We start from the raw sequence: 24147 nt of genomic DNA, 5'->3' as shown, positions 1-24147 counted from the left end.
GGTCATCATTGCAACTCACCGGGGCCGCTGATCTGTGATGTGCTGCGGCTGCGACGGTTACCAACGATGGCCACAACCCGTGCGCTGAGGCTGGAACGCCTCTTCTTGCTGCCGCCACCGACCGTACCCAGTGCTGTGTCTGATTGGCTACCATCAGTTCGCTCCTGTGTGTAGATCTCTCCGCTCACGCTGGAGCTCTTCAGCATGCTGCGGCCCACAGATCGTAAATGGCGACTGCAGAGAGAAGACAGTGAGAGAGGACTCTGTGATCTGAGGTAATGCACAGGGTGTCAATAAGAACTCTGACCTTCATCCTCTATACTGTACCTTTATTTAAGGAGAACACATAAAGAGCATGGTCGACAAGAAGTGGAGAAGGATAATATACTTCATTTGAATGTGGTTGAGGAATTGGGTTTAATTTAAGAGTATATAAAACAAATACTGATAAGTAAACATTTATGTTTACATTTTTTTCAAAAGTAGCCTCACTAAAACAAAGAATTCCAATTTGATATTTCGATCATTTTGAAACACGTGGTAAAATTATACATTACTCAAACATAATGCTGATGGTCAAATTAAGCATTAAAGTTCTGTCTTCTCAAACGAGCTACTAAACCCGGGCACAAGCCAACAAGTCTTCGCTCCTGCCTCCTAGGGGTTCTAAGGAGACGGCGCATGTCCATCCCCTCAGAGGGGGTCAAAGTGCTGCAGGAGATCCGAGCTATGCTGCCCCTTTCGCTCATAGTCTCCACTCCCTGTGGACCCCTGGCAGCCACAGACCAGTGGCCCAGTGAAGCCAAGGAAAAACTGGGAAGAGGGAGGGTGCTCTGAGGCCTCTCCTCTGCCCCCTGTTGGGGGCCTAGGGAAAGGTCTACAGCAAAGGGCGAGGTAGGGAGGGGAGGGTCCAGGTCTGGAGGATTGAGGGGGTCCAGGCAGTCACGGCACAGGATGCATGCAAGGAGGGATCTGAGACATGCAGAAGGGATCGATGGCACAAACATACACAGATACACAAACACAAGCACAGGAAACAAAGGGCAAATAGAACAAAATGAAAAATAACATTTTACAAAGTGCAAAAATAAAACATATACTTAAAGAAATATTTATAGGTTGGTTGTAATGTAACACGAGTGTCAATTGACTTGTTTGTTCTCTTTAGAATAATGAAAATGTCAAAAATTGAAGTATCAAAGTTGGAATATGTACTCTTGTTTTATTTTTGTGATTTGATTTCAACTTTTTGAAATACTGAATCTTCATCAACAATTTATACTTACCATTAAAGGATTGCAATAAAAGGATAATTGATTGTAGATTACTTATTTGAGCACACAAGGTAACATAAACAGCATCCAAAGAATGATTAGAAATTAGGGGACAGCAGTTTGAAGAATCGGGGCATAAAGATTAAAGAACATAGAATTGGTAAAAAAAAGAAAAGCAGAAGGTACATGAAGATAAAACCAGCGGCAACTTTATTGTCTTTTATGTATGCATCCGGTTTCTTCCAGAACTATCATCTAACAGGCCTGTATGAGGCGTAAGTGCACTCACTGAATACAGATATTAACAGCCAACGCTGAGTTCATACTGACCTCAGACCAGCCAGCCTCCTACATCACTGGATCACTAATTCATAGCCGCTGTCTGTCTTAAAATGACCCGACGTCTAAATAATAGATTAGCTATATTACAGGCTGCTTTAAAAATGGCCTCATTCCCATTTATCTGCTTATTTGAATTCGCACCGTCTGATCCTATTTTCAGAAAACAGACTCATGCTGTTTCCATACTGTCATGAAGTCAACCTCTACACAGCCAAGGGTTCATTCTGTGAAGATTGAATCCATCTCTCTCTCTCTCTCTCTCTCAGTGATAAGATACTTCAAGTTTGTCAATAGCTTTCTTTAATAATAATATGAACAACCTAATACTCATTTGCACTATTACTTGAACATGTTCATCATATATCAATACTGTAAAATATCTTTTAAATAGAGTTTGTATATTCTGAAACCGAAAGGCTGTGACTCATTTGTAGAGTTGGTCCTGTGTCCACATCCGAACAAGACGCTGGAAGCACACTGACCCCTGGATTGCGTGAGAATGGAGTAATGGGGTTGGAGATTTTAACTGGCTGCTTCTTCTATCAGTGCATGAATGTGAGGGGATTGGGGGGGGAAGTCGGCAGTTTCTGACCTCATTGCTCTGACGTTTAAAGCATTTTTGGGTCAGCTCCTGTTTTTTCCAAAATGTCCTTATAAACACACTTCCTTAGTAAATAAAGCTTTTACAAGGTCACCAGAGTGCGACCTTGTAAATGCTTCAAATTGAGTGTGAGTTATTCCAGGTGTTCACATCTACAGAAAAACAGATAAACACTAGAGTAGCAATTGTTTTCATGCTGTGGAATGACATGTTGAAGTACACATACTCCTGGGCATATTTTTTATAGTGCTTGTTTCTTTTTTAAATGACAAATATTCTACAAAGTAGGAAGTTACCAAGTTATTTTTTCTCTCTCTCCGCCAAGATCTGGGAAAGTGTGTCAAAGGCCGTGGGGATTGTGCTTTTATAACGCTCTGTTTGGATTGATCCTCGGTAAGGCCATAAAGAAAGTGGCTCCTTCTCTCCTCCTTTCAGACCTCAATGCATTAGCAGCTAATAAGCTGCAGTTCATCATCACCAGCTGACCCACTGGGATTGGGTCGTTTGTAACTGTCAGCACACAGCTACAGTATGTGTAAGTGTGTGTGTGAGGCGTGTGCCTTCGTGCAATAGTGTGTGTGTGTGTGTGTGTGTTAGTGTGTGCGTGTGTACGCATGAAAAGGACAGGTGAATCTTTGTGCATGTTTTTGTAACTTGTAATTGACCTTATTTGTATCTATTGTAATTTGTAGCAAATATTTCCCATATCATATAATTTTAGTTTGTTTTCTTTAAACATGTTCTAAATTGAAGCCACATCCACAAAATTTGAGCTGAATATAGATTATTAATGAATACAACTTCATGTCATGTCATCAGAGTGGAGTCTTTTTTTCCTTACACACTAGATTTTAAAGGGCTTCACAGCTATAGGATCAACCTCCATAAATGTGCTGGACTTTTACGAGATAAACTTGACATGAATAGTCAAAGTCAAAGCTGTAAAAAATACATTAATAAATAAATCAACCTACATTCCCCTTAATATTAATATGATTGTGTAAACCCTCCTTTCCTCTCAATCACACTAGGTCTTTATTTAAATCCAGAACCTTGACACATTGGGCTCAAAAACATTCTCAGATGATTTATTTCAACCAGTGAATCATTTTCTAATAAGTGAATTACAACTCAAAAGTACAGGGACAACATCCTTTAGCAGGAAGTTTAACCCTCTCACAGTGATCAAACCCTTAGCTTAAGTTTCCTCAAATAAGACTCAGTAGATCTACAAGTCGGAGCTACCATCCGGCCTTCCTCCAGAAAAACAACAACTGAGTTCCCTTCAGAGGTCATTGAGTAGGAGCCTATAAATGCAACTGTTAAAAGTTTTCCATTGTGTGGTGTTGTCTTAAGTAATTTGAGATTTAGGGATTTTCTTTCTTGGTCGTTCAGTGAGAAGATGGATGGTCTGTCACCATCAGTAAATTCCCCATTCTGGCTTTATTGATCTTTACCTGGACTCCCTCGTGTCTCCGGCTACAGTGTGTCTCCTGCGCTTCAACTCCGCAGAGAAACGTCTCTTTCCTGCTGCCTTCCTCCTCTCCTCCTCTCCATTCACCCCCCACGAAATCCTCCTGTCTTTCTTCTCCTCCTCTAACGACTTGGATCTGGGTCCAGTGTGTTTAAATTCCCATTGTTTGTTGAATGTGTGTGTGTGTGTGCATACGTGTGTGTGTGTGTGTGTGTGTGTGTGTGTGTGTTTGTTTGTTTGTGAGAGGGGATAGAAGAGACAGAGCATGCAGGAGGAAAGAACATGCAGAAGTTGGCATGCAGAAATAAAAACAGAGACAAACACCGATTAGCATGCTAAACTCAAAACGATGACCTCTTCTCAAAGTATCCTCAGTATTTAAATTAAACACATGAAAAATAGCCAATAAAGACTAACCTGAGTCGCCCCCCCGGTCGTTCTGATTGGATGGACATGTAGCTGGTGCTACTGAGGCGGGAGGTACTGCTGGCATGGGAGAGAACCGACATATCGCTCTTATCACTGTCTGACGATCTGGCCGACATGTTGTCACTGCTACGCCGCTGCTCTGCGTACATCTACAGACAGAGACACACCGGTGAGGGAGGCAGAGAAATGCTAATATTTTACATATTCCATTTATCAAGTGAAGGTGAAGGAGAACAGGATCTGAAGAATGACTATGGAACATTGAGGCTGACCTCCCGTTTTGTCTTGAGGTCCGTCTCAGGGTCGTGGGAGGCTGAAGGCCGGTAGGAATGTACTTTCATCTGCACCTGTCGGGCACGCTCCTCTACTGCAAGAGCTAAAAGTGAAGAGACATAAAAGAGTGTCACACAGGAAGTATATAGACCATGAAAGGGAGAGGAATATAAATAAGACAAAAAAGGAATAGGACAAATTCATGTGTTTCCAATAAGAGTGACGAAAGGAAATATTTGAAGGATGCAAGCTCTGGTTTCTGACACTAGATGGAGCAGGATGATTACTTATTGTACATTCAGCGTCTTCATGGAGGATGGAGGGAGGTCAGACAAAATTTCCATAATTAACCCAGGGCTAAATATAAGTCTCTTCTCTCTTCTCTCTAAGTGAAGAATGGTAGTATGTAGTATATGCCTTAAAAATGTGATGTGTATGGAGTTGATGTTTTAGTTTTCTTCCTTTTAAAAGGATTGTCCCATTTAGGATGAAACAGATGATAAAGCAGGGTGTGATGTAGCATCTGGCTGACGTGTTCAAATATTGTCACTTCAGGCTCTAAAAATAAATAAATAATTGATACAATGAATGATACAAGTGCTAGAAACTAAATGAGATGAGGAAAGTTGGTACAGTACAACTTAGTGACTGTGCAGCAGCGAAAAGATGAGGTTTGTAATGATACTTGACCAGCTAGTGATTCTGATTTTAGTGCCATTATCATCTCTTTTTATTTTAATGTCTTTCAACTGTTCCTGGATTAGTATGTGAGAGGTCTTTTCAGTGAAAAAGCAACACTCCAACTGTTGTGAATGTATAAAAGTTTAGACAGAATTAGGAGACTCGTTACAAATAATAATAAAAATGACTGAAAAAATACGATGGGGAATTCTAAAATACCCAACTTCAGAACAGAAATCCAATTTTTGAAATCCACTTACCTTGCTCTATGCTGCTGCTTTTTGCAGGGAGCTGAGGCAGTTGCCGGCCCCTGCGACCTGATGAAGGAGTCCCCATAGGAGAGGGGCTGCCATGAGTGTGTCTGACAAATAGAAACATAAAAACACAACACAAGAAACACAAGAAAACACATTCACGCATTATCATATGTGTACTCATCAATTTATCAAAACTGAAGCACAGAGACAGTTCACTGATAGCTGGTATTACAGGAGAGAGGGGAATGGATCAGAATCTTCAGGAAAGGAGCGGGGAGTAAAGGAGGCTGCACCAGACAGTCTGCACAGTGCTGTCATAATGTTAATGATAATAGGTTTATGCAGAAAATATATTTTTAGTAATACTTTTTGCATGGATTCCTTCACCACACACTTTAAGACACAGAGGAAATCGGAACACACAGGAGGAGTATTGGTTCTGGCTGTAGCATGCACCTGTCTAGACGAGGTGAGTTTGGGCAAGACCCAGACAAGGCGGTCTGCCCAAAGGGCCTCAGAGGCCCCCCTCTCCCCCTACTGCCCCTCAGGATAGAGGTAGGCTGGATACGACTGCGGTCAGCAAAACAAAAAAGGAAATAAAATGTAAAAAATAATAATAATACACAAACAGTACATAAGTCATTTTGAAGATCTGTGTTGTGATATTTGTCTGATGTTGTCTTTGTGTAATGTTAATAATTTACCTTCAAATACTGTCAGAGCAACAGTTTGACTTTCCGTCACATAGGCTTAGGTGATTTCTGGAGGAGAGTTTAATAGGAAAATCTGCTCTATGCTGCTGTCTCTGTTGAGTACAAACCAGCCGCGTACTAACTTAGCATAGCATAAAGACAGGAAACAGAAGGAAGCAGCTAGCATGGCTCTGTATCATAAGTTCAAAACGGCTACTGTAGTTAACCGTTTGTTCATCAATCTATAAAAGAAAATGAGCCAATGAGACGCAGGCGTGCTTCTACCGTTAAGACCTGATGAGATGTCTACATCTCATAGGGAAATTCACAAGTGCAAAGGACACTTTAATTTACAGTGAAAACAAATACTTCATTGCTTTCAAATGTTTCATATTTAAAGTCTCTATATCTGATACAAAGGCTGAGACTTTAGGAAGATTTTAGCAAACAATGATATTCTGATATTCTCATTGAGCTAAGTAAAGAGAGTGCTAGCTGTGGAGTTGGAGTGTAGCTTAATAAGCGCAAGACACATTTAAGCAGCTCGAACCCCCCATATCAGAGAACTGCTTCTTACACTGAAAAACCCCACATAAAGGTAAGTGCAAAAAGCAAGTTGCAAAACTCTTGATTATTAAACGTTTTTTTGATTTAAGCCGGGTTAAATGTTATAGGAAGGTGTCCTTATTTTTCGCTTGCTTTCAGGTATTGCACAAGCTGCAATACTTCCAAAAAACAAAAATATGAATGATCCAGCCTTGACCGTCAGTCACTGGTGGTCAGGTACCATCCCTCCAGACAAAAAAAGGAGCAGGAACATCAAAAGAAGAGATTTAGAAAATTGAAAGAGGAGATGAATGAAGAAATGAATGAATGAGCTCACCTGTCCCCCTCCAGACTTTTTCTGCTGTCTCTGTGACAGTTGGGAGTTGATGAATTGCTACACGGCCTGTTTCGATAAACAGTGACCACAGAGAGAGAGAAAAAACAAACAACACGACATGAAGGATGACAAGCCACAGAATGTATAAACTGAAAACTGTGATATGATGTAAAAGACTCAAACCAAGACTTTGGTTTGGTTATTGTGGCTCTTAAAAGCGCTTTGACGGAGAATTGCACATTCTTTTTTTTTTTCATACCAGCATCAATGTTAGAGAAAGCACTTGAAAGGCAGATAAGTTGGGAAATTCAAAGCAGGCGCTCAGCAGAAAGAGCAGGTGCAGGAGAATAAAGGAGGGATTACACAGCATTAGACGACAAATATTTGCAGGAAAGAGGAAAGAGACTGCTGATCACAAGATCTGTGCAACACCATCATCTACACTACAAGAGCTGTGGGCTGCAGGAGGGTTTCACAGTTAAAGCAGGAGAAGGCTTTGAAAGAAGGGGGCAGCAGGAGAGGCAGGCCTGGTATACCTGTCTTCCTCAGGGGCCACATGTTCTATAAAGATCCTGGGGCTTGGGGGAGTCTTGTGGGGCAAAGAGTTGGAACACCTAGACGGGTGGAAGGGTGGGAGGAGGAGCATCCCGAACACCAGGAGGAGATGTTAGTGAACACAGGGACTGAGGAGGGTTGACACTGTTTACAAAGTTTATGTCACAATATCAGCGGAAAAAAACAAGTTTCCCAATCGTGAATTACCTTATGATGCCATTCTTTACTTTGATTGGATAGCGCCATATTGCTGTGCTTTGATAGGACATTAAAGGCCTTAAGGCCATGTAAATCTGATGGCAATCCTGCTACCAATAATTTTCACTTTCACCATGATCTTTAAAGTAAACAACAGGCTGTTGGCTGTGGTTTCTATATAGCATACAGCAGTGGTTCACAAAGTGGGGATCGGGACCCCCGGTGTTTGCGAGATCCAAAGACGAGGGTCCGTTCAAAAAACAAAAATACAAATTTGGAAAAAAAATTAATTTCAGAATTGACCCATCATTGTAAAAAGAGTGTAAAAGGTAGTGAATTGTATTAACTATTAAGAGAAAATAAATGAAGTTAATATGTAAAATTACTTCAAATCTAAATTGCACAGGGCAGCAACATTGTACATGCTGCTCTGACTATTTTTTCAGTTTAGTAAGTCTACTTAATGATAGTTTATACTTTACATGGAAATGACTTGTATGATGCTTCTAGCCCTTCTTTTCTTACATTTTCAGGACTCTTATTCTTTCATGTTTTCTTTTGGATAGTTATATTAGTGCATTGGCTGGCCACATTATAGACCCTTAATCACTCTCAGGGACAATGGGGGTCCTCAGTCTCTCACACTCTGAGTTTGCTAAAAGAATTAGCGTAGTACTGACTGTATTGTCCGCACAACCATCGCTGTCATCATTTCTGCACACACTGCTCTGATCTCCACCTCAGCGGCAAGGAAGTGTGAACAACAGGAAGACGAGGAATACAAAGGTGAGATCCTTCTTGCATTTGATCCTTATCCCATTTTTCTTAACAGCGAGTATTGGTCTTTTAACTGCTCTTTTGTAAAGCGTCTCGAGATAACACTTGTTATAAATTGTCACATTTCTCACATACTTCTCAGGGAGACACATTTTGAGGTTTAGTCTGCACTTACAGACATTTCAGGGACTCAACTTCGTTTGCTCTTTAATCTCATCTGTCATTAGGTGGAACACCGCTTCACAGTGTGTGTGCCGAACTATTCAGCACTATTTCTGTCTTTGAGATTGAATATACTTAAACGAATCCACATTCAAACAACATTTATCTATGAAGGTTGTGAGTTCATGAAAGTGAATGAAAGTGGTACATGACATGAGCTGGTGCAAAGACGTGATAAAGTCATGCAGGAGAAAAACTGATTTCAAAGCTGCTACGAAAGGCTTCAGAAGAGTCTGTGATCCTTGTTTCTTTAGTATCCTTAAAAATGTATCATTACAAATGTGTGAATTGAATTCAAAATCTTTTTATACCTGTCTCTGTCAGAGGAGTGAAAGTTGGTGTCTGGTCTGAGACAGGTGGTGCTGGCACTCCTTACTCTGTCCAACGACGGCTGCAGGTCGCTGCATCACCACAACATGGCAGCAGAGAGAGACAGAAGAGAGAGAAAGAGAGATGGAGACAAGATGTACAAGGACAGAGAATCCAGGCATGAGAGGAAGAGATTGAGAATAAAGTGCGATGAGTAGGAGGTAGACAATAGAAAAAGCAGGGAAAGTGAGAGAGACGAGAATAATGTGAGATTAAGAGAAAGGAGACAAATGGAAGGAGGGAGAGAGAAGACGAAAAGGCATCAGACAGTGCAGTGACATGTAATGGCTCTGATTCTATATCTCCATTTATCACAGGCAGTCATTCCTTGCGACTATACACTGCGAGACCGCTCAGATGAGAGGTTGGTGGGTTGCCATGGGAACCAGGTCTGACTGGGAGCAGGGACTGCTTCTGAGTGTGTGAGAAGGTGAGGAGGGGGTGAACGGGTGAGGGGGGAGAGGAGCAGCAAGTGTTGGCTCACAGCTGCATATTTGTCACGTCATGATGCTCTATCACAACAGTCACTTTCAACAGATGGTTGGCTCTGCACCATCGCATGACATTGCACTTCATGCATTCAGAACAAAAGCCTCACATGGACGACAACAATGGCTTAAAGTTCAGTGTCAGTATAATGCTCTGGCAGCATGGAGTCATATGGTAAAAAAGAAAAAAACAGTTATGTAAAGACAAACACAGAAGTGGATTTAAAAAATGTGTAACTACAATTACTAGTCATTTAAAGAATAGGAAAAAAAGAGAAAATGTAAACGAGAACAAAAGTGCTTTCCATATCAAGTAATAAAAAATGACAGAAACAAGTATTCTTACATGATTTCATATTGTCTCTTTTTTTACTATATTTTTTACTATTTTAAAAAACAAATCTTTTTTTGTATCTTAATATTGTTTCAATTGTTGTGATTAATGAATTCACTTTTGTATACAACATTAAGAGTCTTGGAAGGAGACCCTCCTCAAAGTGACTGGTAATGAAAAAGTTAGAATTAAAAAAGAATTTAAAAAAAGGGTGAAGAATGAGGAAAAATGAAATTAACATCATCAATTAATACATCCTGGAAAATTATTTAAAAAAAGATAAAGGAAATTCAGTTGTTTGTCAATCTAAAAACTATCTGCCCAACTCATGAGCATAGATGAATGTATTCAATAATAAATAATAGAAATAATAAAAAGAACTCTAGAAAATGTTTAATGTACTGTATTTTAAAACCACATACATACACATACATACAATATAGATAGACACACACACACACATATTTTGTGTTTTCAGATATCCATCCATCCAGTATCTATAATGCTTTTCCTGTTCGGCTGGAGCCGATCCCAGCTGTCACTGGGCAAGAGGCAGGGTATACACTGGACTGGTCACCAGTCAATTCAACGAGCTGACGTATTAAAGAGAAAGATGACCAGACACGCTCACACTTACAAACAATTTAGAGTCACCAACTGACTTAACAATGCTTGGGAGGAAGCTTGAGTCCCTGGAGAAAAAACCTATGCATGCACTGGGAGAGCACACAGAGAGGCTCCTGTCCAGCGGGGATTTCTCACCTTGCTGTGAGAAAACAGCACTAACCACTGTACAGTCCTATTCATGAACCCTTTATCTACGATTACTTTTTCCATCTCTTAAAATGTATCAATTTATCTGTTTTCAGTATTCATATATATATTTCAATATTTATTTTCTTAATATTTCCCAGGTGTATTTCCTTTCTTTGCACTCTATGACTCGAAATGTTATTATCTTTTTAAGCTTCTGTTAGGCTGGTCACCCAAAACACGGGAAGAAGAAACAATTCTGGGTGAAGGAAGGATGGGGGAGGACGTTTGTGCATGTTTTTTTTCTTACCTAACTGTGACCTCATCAGTGAACCTTAGCACACGGTGTGTAAGGATGCTACGAGGCATGGTGTCGCCCCCTTCCTGCCTGGAGGGCGGCTTGCTCTTTAGGCATGCAGGGAGGGTTGAGCTGTGTGCCAGAACCCCACCCATAACAGGCAGAGGAAAGCCCCGTATGCAAAAAAAAAAAAAAAAAAAGGCAAAGGAAAACAAAATGACACATGCAACTGGCTGAAATACCCAGAAAGACAATAAGTGAAGGGGGGGAAACACAAGCAGGAAACAAAGCTTGAAGCGGAGCAGGAGACACAAAAGAAGCAACATCCACACCATAACACTGAAGATGATGAAGTTGATGAACAGCATGCTGTCTGAGAGAAATTCATTATGTAAGAGTAGGGATGGCTCCTCCTGCCCTCCTTGTGGACTGACCCCACACATATATATGGGGGAGATTACATGTAATGCGGATTATATAACACCGTCTACGGATGTTAGGCATGGAAAGTGGAGTAAACCAAGCTACTATACATCTGTCAAATGTATAGGAGAGGCATGTAGAGGATTAAAGCAGAACACAGACAAATGGAGAGAATGCTTTTGCAGGAATGATGCCTTGTACAGAGACTGATGATTATGTGTCTTTATCAGTGGTCAGAGGAAGATAAGATCATGTTTTAAAACAATATGTAATGATGTTCTTCGGCAAAAATGGAGATAAACCAACCAACATCTGATAAATATGGATAGTACTGGTGTGTTTGCATGGTTTGTGTAGGTTATATAGACCATTAATACAAACGTGCATATCTTTTATGTCATTCATTCCAAGTCACTCCATTTCCATAAGTTTTAGACAGAATTATGAGCATTTCTATATTTCAATCTTTTAACTGTATATCTATAAAGTTAGGGAAACTTGCAAGAGACACATTGATTAAAATCTTTGCAGAAGGAGCCCAAGACAATTAAAAAAAATTCACACCCCAAATACCATCAATCTTCTGACATAATAGTTGACACGCCATTTTGTGGTGCTGTCTGAATTCTGAGTGAGCATGGACATACCCGACTAAATCTATCCCACAATGCATTTTGAAAAGTACTGTATCAGCAAGGGTCTCTATCTTAGAAATATACACTATCATGCATTGCAGTTCAAAAGATTTTTATGCGCAAAGAGTGGTGTTTGACTTGGCTGCTGTCAGATGGACCAGAGGAGCTTGATATAGCTCACTGTACAGGGAGTAGGGAATGAGAGAGAGATTTTGGACACAGCCATGCTTTTCATCGAGTGTATCTTTAGTGTTTACCATCACATTTATAGTTGCGTACTTATGACTAAACAAAAAGGTACTATAAATGCTGATGGGTTTGGCCTTTTTGTGCAGTGACATATCAAACCAAAGAAAAAAAGAAAAAAAAGAAATTGTGTAACATTGTAGAGCAATCCAGCTGTGGTTTATTAGAATCATATAAAACCAAAAATGTCAAACTCATGCAAGAAGAGAAAGCCAGGAGGATTAAATCATGCCACGGGTCTGACTAGTAACAAGCTGCATGTGAAATTAGATATGTCTCTCAAAAATGATTGCTTTTTTTGTGTCCTTACTGCCGCAAACATCATAGAATTGAGATTTGAGACAATAAATGAAAAAAGCCAGGACTAAGATTTAACATTATCTTGACACGACTATGTTTTTTGATTGATTAACTTACAGCATGGTTTACAAACACAACACTTAATTGGCACATCTGATGTGTTTTGATGATCAGAAGTGATGTGAAGTAAAAATGAATATACTGTATGGTTTATGGTAACACTTGATTGTAATACACAGAGGGAACAAAACACAAACCATGAAGTTAGCCTCAGCAGCAACATGACAAAGCAGCTCTGCACACATTCCCTTTAAAGCAAGCACAATCAGCAGCACAGTGCTCTAGGAGAAATCAGGCCATTTATTGCGCTGAGAGGACACTGTCGCCACCAAATGACCATCCAACTCCACAAATGAGTCTGGGAAAGCTGCACAGGCACAGAGCAGGGAAAGGACAACACTGTCTTTTAAGCTAACTGCTTACCTGTAAATGTCTTTATGGATACCGTTTACTAACAGGGGCATTTTGGGGGGGAGGGTGCTGCTGTATCTACCTACGGCCCTGATGTATGAGTTGAGATTGTGCACATAAAGCAGGACAAGAAACAAAAGGTGGGGGGAAAAAAACAAACAAGTGCTGTGAATAAGCGAATCAAATACAAAAAAAAAAAAAAAAGAAATTAATCAGAAGAGCTTTGCCTTGTTTGAGATCAGTCACAGAGCAGGTCACTAATCCCCTCACACAGCCGTCAGTGTTCTCCATGTGTTTTTGTTGGAAAGTTGTGATGATAGAGGCGGTACTTAGACATTCATTTATGAGTGTGGGACAGCTACTACTGTAAGCCCCAACATGACATTCTGAGATATGCTTTTTTTGCAAATGTAAAGAAGTCGACATACACTCCACAGTGTCCATTCAAGAGAAACTCACTGTATTTGAGTCAAAAGTATGACCATTAGGTGTGTTAAGATGAACTTGTTAAAGTATAGTGGGAATGTAAATGATGATAAAATGGCATATTTTATCAAAAAATAAACCTGAGTGGTGATCAGTGTCTTTTCTTTTTGTTTTTTACCTGTTTGTATGCAGGCACTCGGCACTCCCCCCTCGGATAGACCTGTGCATCTCCAGGACCTCACTGTCATTGCCATGACGATGGGTTAAAGAATGACAAACACCCCGAGAAAAACACAACAGAAAAGGATGGCAACTCAGACAGGCAAAGTGAATTTATGAATGAGAGAAACCAGGAAATCATAAGTCTAAGATTTCATTTAAGTGTGGTCTCTTGATTCAAACTGTTAGTAGTATTAGTAGGAATTAGTTTGAAAAAAGTACACTGAACACATTTAATAAACAAGTTATTTACCAATGATTCCACCCTTGTAAAATATTAGAAAATAATAGCATCCATAATAATAATAATAGCAGGGTATGAAATTCTAACTCAAAGCATGTTTGTCAATTTCTGCATATATTCTGCATTTATATTCTGTGCTTATTTTCCATTCTGTGTCCTTGCTGAATTGTCTTTTTCCATATAGAGCACTGCATGATCCCACTTTACTGTGCTATGATTGGCTTGTATATGATCTGCGTTTGGTGTTTTACACAGCTCTTTAGCAAGACATAAAACAGATCACTGTTCACGTCTCATACATACAGTCAGTCATGTAGATTTTTTTTTGCCATGGAGAAGTTCCTTTCATACTCTTAACCAAGATGTTTTGGTGACCTATCCAAATGGAGTCAGGCAGTAGCGTTCCTTGTCTGCAAGGAATGGAGTTACACCATGATAGTTCCCAATAATGAAACTAGTCACTATGGATCATGCCTTTTTACCCACAGTCCCTCCCTTGCCATTGCTCATTCATGAATTGGGGAAGAATGGACAGCTTAAGAGAATAGAGAATTTGTTTGGCTGCTGGATTCAAGCATCAGTGATCTCCTCCAAGAATTACAAACCCCACCTTTAAAGCTAAATCATTACACTTTGAAACAGATATCTGCATGTTGAGGTTCAGAGCTGCTTTCAAATCCTCCCTGAGAGGACCATTATGCATACAGATTAAATGTATGCGCAGTCTCATTCTTGATGGTTTTATTTGACCAAATTATTGGTAAATATAAATTGTATCTACCTTTTTACAAAATTCTTCTAAAACAAACCTTATAACCCCATCCAAAACAGCGATCCAGGAAACAGGTTACCTGTCTTCAGAGTACTCGTAGTCTGAATCCCCGGAGCGTTGGTGCTCTAGGTGGGAGTCATGGTAGCGGGATGGGGAAGGTGAGTGGGAGTGATGGCGGTTCTGGTGGATCTCATCAAGACTCCTGTCAAAATAAATAAATGTCAAATGAGTTCATGCTTATTCAAATCCTGACCCATGTTTGAAGCATCTGATGTCAGAGACTGCTTCAGATTAACGATAGAGTCTGTTGCCTTCAGAGATCGAAACAGTAAAATACCTACAGCACAATTGTGCCACAGCGAGACTAAATAATGTGAACATTAAGATGAGGATCGAAGCAAAAAAGTGATGCTAAAAAAGTAAGTAGTTACTTTTTAAAAAGTAACCAGTTACTTTTTTAAAGAAGTAACTCAGATTCTTTTTCACAGTAGTAGATAGTCGTTTTTGCAGTTTATGTGTAAAAATTTATTAAAAAAGCTAAACTTTCCAATGTTTGGACTGGGCATGTAGACACTTGCTTCAATATTTTCTGGACCCATTACCCACACTCTCCTGATTGTTTACCATGCAGCACTGACAGGTGATGCTGACCTTTGCATGGGGACGTGTGCGGGCCGTGAGCGGGCCCTGCAGGAGTCCTCTCGGTGAGGAGACACAGAGCGGGAGCGGTGCTGGACCGGCCGCTGCTGCTCAGGTACAGCCAACGTACTCCCCCGTTCTCTCTCCCTGGAGTTACGCTCTGCATCTACACACACACACAGATCCAGCACAGATAGGCGCACGCGCACGAGCACACGCACACACACACACACACACACACACCAGCAACAACAAAAAAAAACATCCATACACATTCATGGACACAACACACAATGAAGCAAAAATAGAACACAGACAGACACACAAAGATCCAGGCATTATTTCTGTGTCCTTTGAGATAAAAAAAAAGAAAAGTGCACCAGTTGTGTGTACCATTGTTGTACTACCGTCTACGGTTACAGTTGCCATTCTTTTTGACGATTGTAGAACATCACATCAGGATGTTTTACAGGAAAATGACCAACTAGCAGACAGGATAGCTGGTCATGTAGCCTGAGTGTGACTGTGAGGCTAAGGTTGCCTGTTTCTGCAATGTCTTTATCAGACTTGATATCAGTAGTATGCAATAATGCAGAGAGCAAAACACCTTTATAAAGTAAGAACCTGTGAAAAACGTTAACAAAATCTATGCTTATAAAAACATGTAATCGATGAGCTGGCAGAATAAATATAATAACAATATATACATTTTAGTAGATAATTGCATCGTGTTTGTAATTACATTCTACACAGTTTTCAACCTTTTTAGAATCAGGTTCTGCAAGAAACTGCACAAGATGAATAGAACCTTTATACACAAGATACTAAATTGAGTTGCAATTTACAGTACAGTCCCCCCCCACACTTTGCATTGTTTTTGTTGCTGCTGCTGGAAATATTTAACTCTAGCTTTAACATTAAAGAATACATCATATATGTTTATCATAGTACAGTAAATGTGCGCAGATGTTTCAAGAAACTGAAAATGTTGACAGAGAGTAACATAACAGTCTGGACTCAGTGTGATGAATAAGAAAAGTATTTTTGGTAATAATTTCTTATTCAGCTTGTGACATACCAAACCCATTTAGCTTGTTTAAACACCCAAATAAACTGCAAAGTCACAAGTTTTGAGACACATTTAATGTTCATCTGACAGGAGATTAAGCCACAGCAGAAACAGACCAACAATTAAAGCAGCTGTGTGATTCTATTTGCTTCTAAGGTGCATGTTCAGTGTCCTTTTTGTTAACGTAGGCAACTTGTGGACAGGACTCATGCAGGAGAATGGCAATGAGCAACTGTAGCTCTACAGTCTAACATGCACGCTTTAGTGTTTCTACAGTCCAGCAGAGGAGGAGATACGGTTAACTGCAGCCTATGAAAGAATACTGCTGAAACTGCATCACTATAAGGGCTGGACACTTCCAATTGTGTGCAGTCCAGGAGCATATTGATGAATTGCCAACGTCTTTGTTGTTTTGCTTTCTGGTGACACAGCAAAGATTGTTTATTTTAATTTTGAGTGCAATTACTTCTTAAATGGCGCCATAAGCAGCCTTAAAGGTTTTTGATGGAGGAAAAGGCTCTCTCACCCAGTGCTGGACGCCGACAGGCTAATACAATGTAGTGCTCAGTAACCATGCCCCCCACCCACCTTTATTCACAACCATCAAACCATCATCAAACTCTGTGTCAATGATGCGATGCGACCCTGCACACACACACACACACACACACACACACACACACACACATACACGCACACACACACACAGACAGGACAGGGTTGAGAGGTTCTATTGTCAGACACGAAAGAGAAAGCTGGGTAAAGGAAAGGTTAGAAACCGCACAGTCACACACACTATAACAAACAAAACAGGGAGTAAATGATACATATATATATATATATATATATATATATATATATATATATATATATACATATATACATATATATATATATATTATAACAACATAGCCTATTTATATAGCATTTAATGCAACCACACATACTTTGTAATTTCTTGCTTGGGCTGTCTCCATGGACGTGTCTGCGTGGGAGGTACGGGGAGGGCTGAGGCAGAGGTATAGAGGACACGTCATGTGTCTGGAGTTTATACCAATGAGGAATATCATCCAGCAAGGCTGTCTCCAACTCAATCAGGATCTAAGAGAGATAAGAGCAGAAAAGTCATATGGTTGAGTAAAAGAGAAGCAGTCAAGAAGATCCTCACAGGATCCACTTATTCTGAAGGTAAAAGAGCTGTGAAAATGGGACCAATGTAACAACAGAATATGGATCATGTTTCTCCCACCTCGCCAAGGAATTCGCTCTCCTCCTCTTGGACCCTGGGCTGGTCCCACACTGTGATCTCTAACATTCGTTCTCTGAAGTCCCGCCGATGAACATGGGAATATAGGAATGTCTGGTTCCACTTGGGATCAGCACTCTTCTTTACTGTTTTAGTCCGCCGTTTACTTTTATCACTAGAACAAAGGCATGAACACAATGAGCTTTAGAGTGTAAGGAGAAAGGGTGTTTAAAAAAAGGGTCTGGCAATTTGTTATGGCTGTAAATTGCTTTAGTATTTCACTGTACAGTAAATTATGTGATCAATTTATTTGAAATTCTCTGTGCAGCGCCCAGCACCTTGGTCAAGGGCCTGCCAGGAGAAGCTGGTTGATAGGGGAAACCAGATTGTCCAGAAGCAACACATACAAACACATAGGCAGCATGAAGATTTATATCAGAAACGTCCTCCCTCGACCTGGAGACACTATTTGGGGTTTGAGGCCAGGACATTTTGGGTACCACAGTCTCATATGGTACCCAGTATTTTCGTATTGTGTCCCAAACTTGCATCTGAAACTCAACCTACTTTTTATACTAAAGCTGGGAAACAAAACCAAAGATATTCTTGGTATATCCCACCAGTCTTTGAGTCATGGTCCTTGTTGGTGTGGCCAAGCAAAGGACCTTTGGACACCATCAGTTGGGATTTAAACTGAAAGTTAGGTTTAAACCTACGATCATCTTGGGCCAGTTGTTCAAAACATTTAATCTGGATGAAAATAATCCGGATTTGAAAATCCTTTTTTTTTGCTATTAAGGATCAGGTAATCCTTCTAACTTTCATGCTGTGTTTTCAAAGCAACATTGGACTGGATCAGATACACAGTTTTTAAGATGAACAAATCTGGATTACCAGTGCTCTAAATGGGACAACGTATCACAATGTGGGCTACCAGCTATGTAAAGAACAGGTAGAAGAGCCAACATGGGGTCATTGTAAGTGTGAGACAAAACACAAAAATAACAAACATCCACTTCCATTCATAATTTCTTTTATGAACCCTAATCTAAGCCATAAAAAATACAAACAAATATACATTAACAAATAAATTGTGGATATTTTGAAAGTTTCTTTTCATAAAGGTTAAATGTCCAATAGTTAACAAAATAAAGAATGTTCATGGGTCTTCGTCTGAGGAGGAGGGACCAACATTTCCAAGCCCTGCTTTTAGGAGGCTGATCTGAAGTTTCGTTTTGGTTTGCTGCAGTTTGGTCAGATTGATTTGTTTCTCTGCTACAACGTTTACACTAGTCAAGTGCAAAATATAAATCAGTAAGCTACACACTAAATGATACACATTTAGTATTTGACCAATTTTAAAGTTTTACTCCATTTTGTCCACCTTGAAATCCTATGCTAGATCAGGATAATACTGTTTTTTTTATCAAAGTTATCCAAATCCTACTGACAAGTTCTGGACAACAGAATACACAATGTGATAATCGGGTTACTGATTCCTTCTTTCCCTTTTGAACAACCCATTTCCAAGATTTGATCCAATCCAATAAACAAAATCCGATCAGTTTACCTTTGAACAACTGACCCCTTGGGGTGCCATGATACAATTATGATTAGATTCATGTATTGTATTGTATTGTATTGTATTCGTGTTTTTTTTAAAGCCAGGGTGCTTTATACTTAGCTACTCTGATATCTACAGATATCCTGATATCCTTCAGTTACATTCCCACTACAGATTCAATGAGCTTGTGAAATGGCCCCATTAAACATACCTCCTATCTGGCAGGAAGTACATTTTAACATAGGGGTTCCGAGGTCGTCCATCTGTACGAGTTGGCAGATCTATGGCTTGAAGGACGTTGACGATCAACTGATGACCCACTTTGTCGTACCACAACTTTACCTGGGAAAGTGCATGAAGACGGTTCAATGAATCCATATTGATCTCCAATTGAACAACAATAGACCATCCTCTGTCCTCATTTTTATCAGATACTCACAGAGAGCTGTCCAGGCAGAACCAGAGGGAGGTCTCGGAGGGTCCCAGGGCTGGTAGGCGACATCACTGAAATAGAAGGACGGTCCATCTTTTGTGACTCAAAGGAACTGGAGCCAGCTGTTGAACAGAACAATTGCTAAATTAAATAACCATCCAATTCCTCTCTTCTTTTATACATTTACGAAGCCTTATCTAAGGAATCGCTGCAGGGGCAGCAGGTAGAGAAGGTGAGAACAGATGCTCCTCTACCACACTGTGTTATCCAGCTCTCAATGGGGGAAATCTTTGGCATTCCACGGTGAGATAAAATCCCTCCTGCTAGTCTAGTTCTTTTCTAAGGTCTCTCCTCAGTTGGTCGAGCTCAGGAAACCTCAAAAGGAAGGCGTCAGGATGCCCCAACCCCTTAGTTTAAGTTCTTTCAATGCAAAAGAACAGCAGTTCTACTCCAGGTTCCCTTCTGATATCTGAGCTCCTCACCCTATATCCTGGGTTGAGCCAAGCTACCGTTCAAACACTAACCAATGTCAGCTACTATACAATCTCATCTTTTAACCCTAAAAGAAGTTCATAATAATATGTGAGGATTAAAGAGTTGAACTTTTGATAAAGCGCTATGAAACTCTGCTCCCATTTCAACTTCTGTCAGATCAAAAAAGCTAGAACAGTTTACATAATTGACTTTCATTTCTCAAATGCTGGATGTCTTAATACTTTTAAGCGCTCAAGGAAGATAAATCTGATGTTTTAATAATACTTGGTCATACTCAGTCCTCCAGCCTTTTCTGTAGGACACTAGGTCCACAAAAACAATTATGAACACTGAGAACAACAATATGGAGAGGAAAAAATCTGGGCGCCACATTTAAGACATCTTTCTTTTTTTCATCTAAATAATTCAATTACAATATAACAATATAATTCCTCTCTCTTTCTCTCTCTCTCGTCGCACAAAATTCTTCATGCTTTTATCTTTTCTCATGTAGATTATTTTAATGCAATCATAACATTAGTATCAGTATCACTCATAGCGTCCTCCACATACGGAACACAGAGCATATCATGGACAGACAAATATATGCAGATCCCTCCTGTTCTTGCCAGCTCACACTAGCTGCCTGTTTCAGTCAAATTGATTTAGAGATTTTATTGATTGCTTAAATGGCTTTGAATGGTCTTGCTCCAAAATATTTAACAGATCTTTTAACAGTGCATTTGCCTGGCCGATCCTTTAGCTCAGTGGCTCTGATAACCTGGCTGGTTAGAAAAGGTGGCCATGTGTACGCAGTCGGAGGCCCATGATCGTGAAACTATCTGCCAATCACAATGACACAGTCTACATCTTTAGCTTCTTTAAAACGTTCTTATATAAGATGGCTTTAATTAATTATACTCTGTGTTGTCTTTATCAGCTTTAACTTTCCTCTTTTAATTGTGAAGAACTTTGATTCATAGTCCCTCAAATAATTGGCAAAGGGGAGCTGCGGCATCTTATGACTGAAACCAGAGAACCAGGAATATGTAGAGCATATCCTGGAGGGAAGCTTGCCTGTGAGCATCAGGTTGCTAGGCTTTTACTCGTGTAGGTCGACAAGACATAGGCCAATAAAGACTGAAACGGACATTCACCCAATCCATATGTATCAGGGTCAGACACTTGCCCACATGACAACAGGAAAAAATCAGTTTACAGTTTCTTGATAAGATAAGGAAGAAAGCTCCTCATATATATATAAAAAAAAAAAAAACTTACTAGATTCTAGAGGAGGGTGGGATGACTCTGGGATTCTTGGAATGTCTCTGAAAAAAGGGAAAGAAAGTCAGTGAATTCCTCATTTCACTAGGTGTTGAATCTCCATCAAGATACTTGCAATGTAAAGACAGGTGTACATTCATCTTAAAAAAAATGAATGAGTAAAAGGCTCATGGCAACCAACCAGTTGCACGGTGGGGGAAAAAGCAAGCAGTTGATGATAAACACATCTACATCTCAAACATGATGGGTTGTAGGGAGAGGAGGATGGTTTTCTCTTGGATCTTAAGATTTCAGGGAAAATTTACATGAAGGGGCTCCACCTATAAACCAACTCTACTTACTGATATGCTCTATACACTTTTCTCAAGAAGTTTTTGGACATAATTCGGTGGATAGAGCTTTTAGATAAAGGAAGGAGACATATCAAAGGTATCCGTCAGAAAGTCAATACCATTACTCAAACACTTTAGTAATATGAATCCATTATTAGCAACATTGAGTTTACCCTATAGGTCTTGACACAACAATTTCCACTTGAGGTTCAGCCTTGGATTCAAGGATAATGTTGTACACTTCTTTCTTTGTTAGTCCAGGCAAAGACTTCCCGTTCCACTGCAACACTTCATCCCCTGTAACCAAGATGGTTGACAAATAGATTACATCTTTAGTGCATCCATCCATCCATCTACCCACCAATCCATTTATCCATCAATCCATCTTTTTTTGTTTTTAAACTGTAACTTTAACTGAATTAAAAGTCGATTACCAGGGATGAAAACAACATTTGTTCTGATGAATTTATGGAAACAAAAAGGGTTTGCTTTCGCAGCTGCTGACTGACAGCAGAAAACTAACATTGAATGGCACATGGAGAATGTGTCTTTGGATTTCGCCTACAAATGTTCCTTTTTTAACAAGATCACACCGTGTTGGCTAGAATCTGTTCTTGTTTTTTTTTGTTCTTTTTTCCAGTTTAAGTTAACTTTTTAGGGAACAATCTTTTTGCTCCAATTTTATATTATATACAGTATTGAATTTCTATTCAAACGTGACAAGAAAATAGCCATTATCAAACAACTCTAGATGAAAGCTTATTGGATTTATACCTGCTCGTAAGTGTCCCACGACATCTGCCAGGCTGCCTTTCTTTACTTTTGTGATAAAGGCCCCGAGTCTCCCCATCTCTGTCATCTTTCCTCCCACCACCTGCACATTAAGGAGACAAAGAGCAAAGGATAGGATTAGAGGTACGTGCTGAATTCAGTTATTGCTCAACAGGCAGTATTCAACATGCTGTATGTAAATGCTTACTTTTAGCCCAAGGAGCGAACCAGCCTCCCGCGGCATGGCTGACCTTTTGCTGAGAGTGATTCGTCCGATTAGGTGGTCACCCTCCTTGGATGGCTGCCACGTAACTGGATGCTGCAAAAGAAGTTGTGAGGCAGAGAATAGACAGAGAACAAAAATGGTTAAGAGAAAATGGTAAGAAATGTAAACCTATTTGGTGTTTGAGTAACTATTAGGGTAAACAAAATCCCATCCTGTCATAAATCTGTTTTGTTTTTCATAAACTTACATGCCAAACTGTAGGATCTAGAGAATGACAATCCCAGTCACCTGTATGGATGGAAGAGGAGGAAAGTTAGTTATGCTTCTCTGTTTGTACGGTATTACTGCATGTGTAGCAATTGTTTATCATATGATGTAGTTTACGTTGTAGATATCAAATACTAGAATTGAATAGTCTTCAACTAAAATAACTTCCAGACTTAGACATAGTTTGGGGGCCTCTCTTTCCTGTTAGTAGTGTCCCTTATTCTGAAAGCCAACAAAGATGGAATTCACTGATTGCAAAAAAAAATCAGATTGTGTGGAATAGAGTAAAAAAACAACAACACATATTTCTTAGTAGATTCATCAGTAAACATGTTTCTAATAATTCAGTCCCTTCCTTCAAATCTTGTCAAATTAGGAATGATTACAAGTAGGCAAGCTTTACATGCAGTTATTGCTACTGCTAACAGGAGAGGGTAGGAGAAGCTATAGATGTCCCTGAACATGCACAAGACACCTGGAAAAAAGACTTCAGACCAGAAAAAAAGCATAATATGGGACCTTTAAAATATGACATACATTCGACAAAGTCACAGAGTTATTGAAACAACTGATATTCCCTGTTTAGAAGTTACAATCTTACATTGCTGAGCTAATTGTCAGTACTGTACATTCATTGAAACAGCTGAAGACAACAACTTCATTCATAAACAAACTGATTCACTTTGCTGTATGTTGGCAAGTGAAAAGAAATTGCTGCCAGAGCCTGGCAGAAATAAAGACACCAGTCACTGTCATAGTTTCCCCAGCTCTCATTAACACTGACAGATGGTCGGCCCAGGTAGAAGAACTAACTGGCCCATTATCACCCAACCAGAGCCGCTTGCAATGTTCACGGCCACTTTTCCACCACATGAATACAACTATGCCAGATTGGGGGCAAGGGTAAAGGAAAATTTGTTTCACTTGAAGTTTTTGGCAAATACAAGGAGAGAATTCAAAAAGAGATTTCAGGTTTTGTTATAAATATGAAACACATACTTTTGTTTATTAAAAACATCTTTAGAGATATTCAGTGGTAAGCTACACAGAAAACGACTGCTCTGAAAGGTCAACCAATAATAGGATGGGTGATTGAGATGCAAAAAAGAAAGTCTCGAGTGCTGCTCATCTCAAATATAAAAATCAACTAAGGATGCTTGGAAAGTAAAAGCTGACTCTGCAGTTTGAACTTGCTGAGTCAGGTTT

At 39.8% G+C, this 24147-nt stretch overlaps 1 protein-coding gene across 6 annotated transcripts in view; it reads right to left on the bottom strand.

The window, feature by feature from the left end:
* Positions 1 to 24147, bottom strand: part of rims1b (regulating synaptic membrane exocytosis 1b) — a 76474-nt gene that overhangs the window by 8077 nt on the left and 44250 nt on the right. For 2 of the 6 annotated variants that reach the window (XM_079337742.1, XM_079337744.1), the window contains 22 exons: positions 22922 to 22962; positions 22657 to 22767; positions 22452 to 22551; positions 21851 to 21974; positions 21343 to 21389; positions 19594 to 19709; positions 19366 to 19496; positions 17594 to 17765; positions 17292 to 17445; positions 16933 to 16989; positions 15288 to 15441; positions 14716 to 14838; positions 13580 to 13642; positions 8970 to 9059; positions 7443 to 7520; positions 6907 to 6972; positions 5788 to 5901; positions 5335 to 5435; positions 4393 to 4496; positions 4109 to 4269; positions 3675 to 3827; positions 20 to 234 (listed from right to left, as the gene is read on the bottom strand). In XM_079337742.1, coding sequence (XP_079193868.1) covers positions 20 to 234; positions 3675 to 3827; positions 4109 to 4269; positions 4393 to 4496; positions 5335 to 5435; positions 5788 to 5901; positions 6907 to 6972; positions 7443 to 7520; positions 8970 to 9059; positions 13580 to 13642; positions 14716 to 14838; positions 15288 to 15441; positions 16933 to 16989; positions 17292 to 17445; positions 17594 to 17765; positions 19366 to 19496; positions 19594 to 19709; positions 21343 to 21389; positions 21851 to 21974; positions 22452 to 22551; positions 22657 to 22767; positions 22922 to 22962 — 2475 coding nt within the window. Of the gene's footprint in view, positions 1 to 19; positions 235 to 3674; positions 3828 to 4108; positions 4270 to 4392; positions 4497 to 5334; positions 5436 to 5787; positions 5902 to 6906; positions 6973 to 7442; positions 7521 to 8969; positions 9060 to 10912; positions 11033 to 12987; positions 13066 to 13579; positions 13643 to 14715; positions 14839 to 15287; positions 15442 to 16932; positions 16990 to 17291; positions 17446 to 17593; positions 17766 to 19365; positions 19497 to 19593; positions 19710 to 21342; positions 21390 to 21850; positions 21975 to 22451; positions 22552 to 22656; positions 22768 to 22921; positions 22963 to 24147 lie in introns of all 6 variants that reach the window. The other 4 variants (XM_079337745.1, XM_079337746.1, XM_079337743.1 and 1 more) reach the window with 4 other exon arrangements.

The sequence above is a fragment of the Symphodus melops genome, assembly GCF_947650265.1.
Source record: "Symphodus melops genome assembly, chromosome: 2".
NCBI classification, from domain to species: Eukaryota; Metazoa; Chordata; class Actinopteri; order Labriformes; family Labridae; genus Symphodus; species Symphodus melops.
This window is presented reverse-complemented; position numbering and strand designations above follow the sequence as displayed.